The 9242-nt window shown below is 42.8% G+C and overlaps 1 protein-coding gene across 1 annotated transcript in view; it reads right to left on the bottom strand.

Annotated features, from left to right (window-relative positions):
* Positions 1-1318: 1318 nt before the first annotated feature.
* The window catches only part of LOC141736682 (microtubule-actin cross-linking factor 1, isoforms 6/7-like), a 39506-nt gene continuing 31582 nt past the window's right edge, over positions 1319-9242 (bottom strand). The window contains exons 4-8 of the mRNA XM_074571239.1: positions 6265-6496; positions 5687-5913; positions 4860-4982; positions 4006-4107; positions 1319-1429 (exon numbers count right to left, since the gene is read on the bottom strand). Coding sequence (XP_074427340.1) covers positions 1319-1429; positions 4006-4107; positions 4860-4982; positions 5687-5913; positions 6265-6373 — 672 coding nt within the window. The 5' untranslated portion in view covers positions 6374-6496. The remainder of the gene's footprint in view (positions 1430-4005; positions 4108-4859; positions 4983-5686; positions 5914-6264; positions 6497-9242) is intronic.

Here is a 9242-nt window from a genome sequence, read left to right as displayed (position 1 = left end):
CTCCAACACCTCACTGTCCTTCTTGTAGTGAGGGGCCCAAAACTGAAGGCAGAACTCGAGGTGGGGCCTCACCAGTGCCGAGTACAGGGGGTTGATCACTTCCCTAGTCCGGCTCACCACACTATTCCTGATACAGGCCAGGATGCTCTTGCCCTTCTTGGCCACCTGGGCACACTGCTGGCTCATATTTAGCCGGCTGTCCACCAACACCCCCAGGTCCTTTTCTGCCGGGCAACTTTCGAGCCACTCCGCCCCAATCCTGTAGCGCTGCATGGGGTTGGTGTGACCCAAGTGCAGGACCTAGCACTTGGCCTTGTTGAACCTCATACCGTTGGCCTACGCCCATCGGTCCAGCCTGTCCAGATCCCTCTGCAGAGCCAACCTACCCTCAAGCAGATCAACATGCCCGCACAGTTTAGTGTCATCTGCGAACTTACTGAGGGTGCATTCGATCCCCTCATCCACATCATTGATAAAGATATTAAAGAGAACCGGCCCCAGCACCGAGCCCTGGGGGACACCACTTGTGACCGGACACCAACTGCATTTAACTCCATTTACCACCACTCTCTGGGCACGGCCGTCCACCCAGACTTTTAGCCGGCGAAGAGTACACCTGTCCGGGCCATGAGCAGCCAGTTTCTCCAGGAGAATGCTGTGGGAAACGGTGTCAAAAGCTTTGCAAACATCCAGGTAGACAACATCCACAGCTTTTCCCTCATCCACTAAGTGGGTCACCTTATCATAGAAGGAGATCAGGTTTGACAGGCATGACCTGCCTTTCACAAACCCATGCTGACTGGGCCTGATCACCCTCTTCTCCTGCATGTGCCGTGCAATGGCACCGAGGATGATCTGTTCCATGACCTTCCCAGGCACCGCGGTCAGGCTGACTGGCCTGTAGTTCCCTGGATCCTCCTTCCGGCCCTTCTTGTGGATGGGTGTCACATTTCCAACCTCCAGTCAGCTGGGACCTCCCCGGTTATCCAGGACTGCTCATAAATGATGAAAAGTGGCCTGGCGAGCACTTCCAACAGCTCCTTCAGTACCCTTGGGTGGATCCCATCCGGCCCCATAGATTTGTGCACCTCCAGGTGCTGAAGCAGGTCCCTCACCATTTCCCTTTGGATTATAGCTCTGTAATTTCCAAACCAAAACGAATAAATGTGTAAATTGATGCAAACATGATACACACTAAGAAGCTTTTCTCAAAAATCTAAGTCATGAAGAAAGCTCCCACCTTCAAGTTTATTTACCTGTCTATTGATGACTTTTTCTTCTAGGCTGTCCCACATAGTTTGAGCTCTGAGACAAGGTCTTAAACTGCGTGCTTGTCACTCTCCTCTGTTACCTTCTGCAGCAACAGCTCTGCCTGACGGCTCAGTCCTTCCATTTCCATCTGCTGCTGACAAGCTTCTGTCTGAAATTGCTACGGTAAATAGAAAAAGAATACACGTAAACTTATCACAAGTAGTGACCTTCTGGAATACAGCACAGTACAGCAGTACTTACAATACCAATGCATCCCTCTCAGCTTTCGTACGTTTGGGGGGTTGTCATCCAGGGTAAAAATGCTTGTAAGACACCGATCACCCCGACGGTCGCAGCAAACCGAGAATCTGCAGCAGTGTCTTAATGTTCTAGCAGGTATTGCTAACTGTGACCACAGAATGGCAAAGATGGCTAATAGGAAAGTATTCTCCAATGATCTCTCTGGTCTGTACAAAAGGCAGAACGCATCTGGAGTCACTTCTAGCTCTGGGGGTTGTGATAACACCACCCTTGAAACTTCAGATAGAATTGTTTTTCAGAAGACCTGAAAGCAAATTTTCTTCAGTAGAACACCCTCTCTGGTACATGCAACTGGGACAGCACTCTGAACAACTCGCCTAGGTGTGTTCTTCTGAAGTACGTAAGATTATGGGTCATTTGAAGTTACATCATAAAATAGATAGACTAAACAACCTGCCCACAGCCAAAAAAAGTACAAGCGAGCCATGAAACCAAGGACATTACCTGATCGTTATACATCCCTGGTTTGTATATATCGCATAACAGCCTACCGACGGCAGGAGCATACTCAAGTCACAGATCCACAAAGACAGGCTTCTGAAGGTCTAAGTTAGCCTGAAATTTTGATTTTCAGCTTCCTAATGTACTGGGAATGTTGTGATCTGTGTGAGCATTTAGGTAAAGCCTGTAATTGCAGAAGTGAAGCTGTGGAGGCATTCTTTCAGAGCCTCAAGGAAGCTGTTCACGGTAGAAACCATGTACCGAAAGGTAAATACAAGACAAACTCTGTTCTGCACTCCTTCGGAGCAAAGATGGAAGGTGGTAGCTAAATGATAACACACTTTAAATGACGATGACAAAAGAACTTCTGTTGAAGGATAACGGTATCTGTATCAGGAAGATGGAACACGACCCATTCAGTACAGATTAGACAGTGATGGCCAATACCTGAGCTTGACTGAATCTCCTCAGGATAAGGCAGCTGGAACTTCAAAAAACAAATGAAGTCTCCCCAGATCTGAGGCTTTGTGGGTACTTCCCTTACTCCTGATATAATGCAGAACGACCTCAAGAACACTCCAGTTAAAGACTAAGAACACCTATAGCACTCTGGGCAATTAATTACATAGAGGAAAAAATACCTCTGCCAGGCCCTTTTTCCTCCTGCCTGTTATCTGTGATTCATTACGGAGAAGGGCTTAGGACGGCTTCTCAGAGCTGCCCACTGCTACACAACTCCTTGGCAAAAGGAGAACTAACCCCCCCAACAGGCTCAACAGGGTGAGGCACCTGTAGCTAACAATCTGCCCACAATACTTTTAATATTGTCTATTGAAATGAGCGTAAGGCGGCAGTTAAATACAGTTCTTGTACAAAGTACCAAGCTTGTAGGATGCACAACGTCCAGCCCCAGGAAATACAAAGCTCTTAAAGCAACGGCAATGTTCCTAATGTAACCCTACAAGTCAACCTCTGGGCAGTATGAAAATAAGAGACCTTGGAGAAAAAAACATAGCCAGGGTGCACCGGAAAACAAGATGTTGCATTATTATTAAGATGTGTTCTGCTGCTTGATCTGCACCGAACACACAAGCAACTGCCCTCAGTGTCATGTGAAACTCTGTTTTTAAAGATCCAATGAACCAAGACAGACAGTAATTCCACTGGGCAAAAAGACAGCTTTGCAAAATCTGACCATGAAAACCCTTCTACTGTTTCCATCTTTCAGCCATTCACTGACAAAAGACATGAGGCCTGCCACTCAGCCAAAACTTGCAAAGAATAGGCAAAAAAATGAAATAAAATACAGCACATATAGAGAAAACATATCTTAAAGAACCACTGGAAAGTTTACCTACCGATTTTAAAAGTGAATCATCTTCCAAAGTATTGTGATTGGATAAATTACGCTAAGAATTAGTATGATGCTCCAGTATGTCTATATTCTTAGTATAATTACGCTAAGAATTCCTGGAATGGTCCAGTAACATTATGTTAATATTTTGGACTTAAAATAGTCAAACTGAAATATTTCACTTATAAAAAAGGTGGAATAAAATTGAAGTTCTTTCACTGTCCTCCACTCAAAGAAAACAGCTGCAGGTGAGTATACGGACCTGTATTCTGTTCCTTTCGGATCATGTAAACATGTCACACCTTCAACTCGCCTATTATGTTACGTACTGACTGCCACCAGGAAATGTGAGCAGGATTACTCTAAACTTGTGTCTTACCAATAAAGGGGACATCAATTTCAAATCTATACATAGAGGAGTATATGAACAACTACATGCAGAAAAGAACAGATTTAGTCTTTAATGGAAGAAAAACCTCCAACCCAACCAACCCCGAGAAAAAATATCTGCCTACTGAAGAAAACAGTCGCTAGAATCAGTGACACATGTCACCTTCCCAATCACGTAACATTTTTTACTACAACCACGTTAAGTCCTATTTACTCAAGATTGGGTTAGGTGTATCACACCATCTTACCTGCAGTCCATCTTGGTATGGAACAGCTGCCTGCAGAGCTTCAACAAGCTTATCTGCCCGGTCTTTCCTTGTTTTGCTTAAGGCATCCCAAGCAGAATTCAGCTGCAAATAGGTGAAATTTACTCCAATGGACAAAAGAATGTTACTGCTGCTGTATAATGTGCGTTCACTCATTATTCACTCATCAATAACACCAATAAACTAAGCATGAATAGTTCACATTAATTCCATGTTAAAACTCTTGTTCTCCTTATCACTGCATAGTTACTTTCCTTCAGAATGCACTCGACGTTCTGGATGGCAAAAGCTGTAAAATTCAATACTGATTATTGAATAGTTTTATTAACCTACGGATTACAGTCAATATGGGAAATACTATTATTAAATCATTTGGAACTGCATCCTTATCAAAAAGGTAGCTTAAAAGAAACACACTGCTGAACACTGGAGAAATTGTCAGTACTCTGTAGTCATCCAAGCAGCATTGTCTCAGTCAAGATGTCGCACTTGGCATAAACCAGATACGTTTCAAATTTATTCCAGCATTCCTATTGCAAAAAGTAGCCATCTATTGCATTCATCAGTGACTATGTCCACAAAAAACCTTTCTGTCTTTTACAGAACTTTTAACCCATAAATCAATACAATGAAATTGTCTATACATTCTAAACTAATACGAGCCAAGATCCATTTACTTGAAAAGCAAACCTTACGTTATCATAAAAGCTTCAGGGGTATCTTACATTTGCCGCAAAATGTCTATTTGCAAAATTTGTTGGGGGCAGGGAGGATATACCAATTTCAGCTGAACAAGCACCTGGCGTAGCAGATTCAAGCACCTGCATTTCCCATACCTCATCTATGCTCTTGTGGACAATAGGTTTGTCAGGCTCTCCACAAGCAGCTCCAAGGTCAGAGCCAAGGCTCAGAACTGTTGCTAGTTCCTCTTGCAGTCCATCAACTTCTTCTTTAGCAGCCTACAAAGAGAAAAAAATTCAATGCCGCTCACACTAACTTTAATAATCTATGTACAGCTTGTTTTCAAGAGAGGACATGGCAGGATTCGGCCTGTGGTTTCTTTAAAGTCCCTTGGACTTACAATCTGACGCTTAAAACACAAGCATCCCTTTGCAGGGTCAGAGTGAAATCACCTGACACCAGTCTAAATTAGAACAATGGCTTATGATGTCACTTTGCATGAGATGAAAAAAAAATAAAAAGGAAGTTTTCAATTAGATTTCTTTAATCAGAGTGTTTTCTTTTTCAGAGGTTGTCAGTCAACCCTCAAATCTTTAACTATCAGCATGAATAATTACAGGCTTAGAGCATAATACACAGAGCACGATACATGCGTACACCTTTCATTTAGATGTTGCCTATTACTCAGGGAATCTCAAGTACGTATCACTTTCAAAAGTCTCAGTGACATGCTTATTATATACGTGTTTATAAGCAGAGATGCAAATATAAGGACAGGCACCTGTTGCATGCTCATTGCAATTCAGAACTGGTACATGTTATTTACCACAGACTCTCGAGATATCACTATAGTAACTTCCTACACAATTATCCCTCTTGGTCTCTAAAAAAATAGCCTCCTGTGGTATTTCATAGTAATTCTGTTTTTTCTCCGCATACCGTAAATAACATACTTTAAGTCAACAAAATACTTTCTACTGACCTCAGCATCTTCTTGCTGTTGCTTGACTAGAGATGGGTCAACTCCAGGTCCCTCCAGTTCTCCAATGAGCTCCTGAGTACCTTTAATAGTAGCTGCAAGAGCCACGTGACTACACCACAACTTTGTGGCTAGTTTCATTACGTCCAAGAATTTGGCCTCCCTCTCCTCAGTCAAGGTCTGGATGTCTTCCCAAATGAGGACCATTTGGTCTAGTTTATCTTGAACAGCTAAACAACAGAGGAACTAGATTACTACCTTGGCAAACGATTCTTGGCCAAAAATCTCTCTACAGTTCTACAGCAGAAACATATGGGTATCTTTTAAAATTTAGACTGTAAAATTGTTTCTTTACAGGACGACTCATAACCTTAGGTGGAAACAACCACCACAACCTTAAAAAATAAAACAAAGGTCATATCCACGATGAATTATTTTAAACAAATACTTTGCTTTTATACATCTTCTCCAGCTTCTCCAGGAGAACACAATCCCCAGAGCAGTGGTCATCAGAAATGAAGATTTTTATATGCTGCAGCTTGCTGCATTTCCACTACATGAAACTTTCCTCCATCTATTACCTTTAGCAGATATATCCTTATCGGCTCCTTCTGAGCGAGCAATCATTTCCTTCCCTCTCTGTTTAAGCATCTCATACACCGGCTGAAGTTCTTCCAGATCCACTGACATGTTCTTATTTTCACTGATTTGCTCTTTAATCTTCTCAACCTCTGCTGAGGTTGAAGGTGGCTGCCTCAGACGTTCAGCTGTGCCTTTCAGACTCTCAAGAGTCGAATCTATCTTGTCATGAAACTGGTAGGGTGGTAAAGGACAGAAAGAAGTGGCAGAGAAATTAGGAAAAAAAAACAACTGCAAAATGGCATTTGAAATTCTCTTGGAAAAAGGTACTTTAAAATTAACATATTTAACATCTCTAGCCAACAGACGTATGTGCCACTTGCAAGACTGCCCTTCGTGGTTCTTCCCCTCTCTCAATATCTACATTACAAAAATGACCTTGCAAAATGGTACTTCCTCTCAGATTGAAGAATTTTACGATGAAGTCTGGTTTCAGTCCTGAGACGTTCCATCTGAAGATACTATACATAGAGCAGAATCTACTTGCCTTTACTCCTGTGTCATTCATACAGTAGGTTGTACCTTATTTTGGAGAGCCATGACTCGTTGGCTCTTTCATGAGCCATTTCATCATTTTAGCAAGCTGTTTACCTGAGTAGTAAATACATACTTTTTCATATCAGGACCAATACACTGGCATATAACCACTGGTTAAGATTCGATATGTCTGGTCATTCAAAAAGACGTCTCTTAGTGCCCAGGTGATGCTTGTTACTGCAGTAAAGGAACGTTACTTTCTGCAACTAAAAGCACACAACAGCGTGTGTTATGTTGACCCACAGTTGACTGAGCCCAGGGAGGTGTCCAGGAACTCAATTACAGCTCTGTAACATGGTTCACCCTTTGGTATAGGTCCAAAGACAGCCTTTACTACATGCTTTTGGATCCCTAGAGACTCCTAAAAACACCTCACCACCGTGCCCCTTTCAATTTACAGAAATTAGTAAACCTTGGGTGCATTTAATGATCCCTCCGGGATCTACAAAAAGCACTCTTGACTACACTTGGGAAAGGTGCCAGAAAGAGCACAGCAAAACAAGATTGCCTGATGGGAACAAATAGCTACATCCTTTCTATTCAAAGGAATACAGGCAATGCAAATGTAATGACTTTTTCCCACCACACAACCCACTTCAAATCAGACACTGTGAACAACGTTATGGACCCAGTGTTTTTGTTAGAAGTGCGAATATCACACAAGCCAGCAAAATGTGTTATGGAAGATAAGTAGCCTTCCCACCTTCTGGACTTCTGGAAAACTGATTGCAGCAACAAAACCTCACAAATGTGGTAAAGACGGAAATTAAATTGGCACTATCAAGGTCTAATTTTAGGAGATATACATATTAAATTTTAGAATTGTTGGTACATTCAGTGGGCTTCCTTGTACTCGTACTTCAATGAATGAGACGAGGTGTTTTAGAACTTCAAAGGAAGAAAATGCAAGTCATTACAACCTCTCATTCTGGCTCCATAGGTTATGGGGTGCCTTTGATACGTAGTGCTGCCACATATTCCTCTTGGATAGAAAAACCTTCTCCTGGGCTCAGCTCCAGCAACTGAGGCCCAGGTTTGTCCATCTTACCTATATGAGGCTTGTGCTCAGCCATCAGCTCACGCAGTTGCTATAACAAACAAAACGACTTATCAGTTTCTTATGCTTGCACCACCACATTACAGCTGTCCATACTTCTAACACATCCAGCTGGCGAGAAATGCCAGACAAATACCCTTCATCCTAATGTCAAGCGCAAATACTATCAAACAAAGGTAGTGATTGCTCTGCCAGTGATGGCTCCCATTCCAACAGAGAGCTACCCAGGCTTTAAACACCACAATTAGAGACGCACTGGAAAGGTCCAGGCAATACCCTCGTAGGACGGATGATTGATTACAGGCAAAATATAAGATGCTAACTATGCATATGATCTTGGCAACAGACACTCCCAATATCTAGTACCTATCATGACAGAAATGGCAACAATATTCCAGGCATGTGCATAACACCACTGCATATATACTTTTCATGGTGGTATTTGTCACTTGCCTCAAACCCTTCCATTGAAGAACATCACAGAAAGAGGTACTGGCATTGCAAGAATATGAATTCAAATGATCCTTGGTTTAAGAAGAGGGAAGTAGCACAAGGAAGAGTCAAAGAAACCAGTGAAAAGGACAAAAGGACAAGGAAGGCCGATTAGGAGAGACTATCAACCTAGTTTAGCAGTCTCCTCTCTGGCCACAAGACCCCTCTGTCTTCACAACAGCGCTATTTCTTAATTGACACAGAGTTTAGCAAGTAATTAATAAGTAAATTAAATCTGATCTCAGCTGTCTACTCCCTCTCATCATCCACCCCCTAAGTAAGTCAAAACTGTGCATAAAACTTGTGGAAGTGAAAGGTCACAAGGTGCCTTCCAACTTGCCCAAGGATTTGGGTTTTGTTGACTTGCACCCGTAGATCTGACAAAAGGGAAAGGTTTCTTGTGGGAGTAGCCCCATCCTTCCCTCCACTTTTATTTATTTTCTCAGCCCATTCCTCCCTTCTCAGGAAAATCCCACTCTCTTGTCAGGCACTGTCCCTCCCGGTGCTGTGAACTCCACGCCTTTCTACCCTATAGCCCCTGTGCAGGAACATGAGAGGCACATGCTCTGTTCCGCTCAGCTCAGACTTTGTTTAAGTTAATGAAGGCACAGGAAAGGGCCTGTGTCAGTCTCAGTGTAAATACATCCTCTTGTCTTCAACTAAGCTTCTTCCCTTAAAAAGACATCCTGATACTGGCTCGCTTACTTGCTCCTCCCCAGAAGAGGAGAGGTTGAGAAGATTGACAAGACAGTGACCATGACTCTCAGCAGCCCTCTGAGGGCAAAACAGCAATGAAAACACAAACCCCCCTGACTCTAGCTCTTACCCAGAATG

The sequence above is a fragment of the Larus michahellis genome (genome assembly GCF_964199755.1).
Source record: "Larus michahellis chromosome W unlocalized genomic scaffold, bLarMic1.1 SUPER_W_unloc_1, whole genome shotgun sequence".
Classification (NCBI taxonomy): Eukaryota; Metazoa; Chordata; class Aves; order Charadriiformes; family Laridae; genus Larus; species Larus michahellis.
The sequence above is the reverse complement of the archived record's forward strand: the minus strand, read 5'-3'. Positions and strand labels throughout refer to the sequence as shown.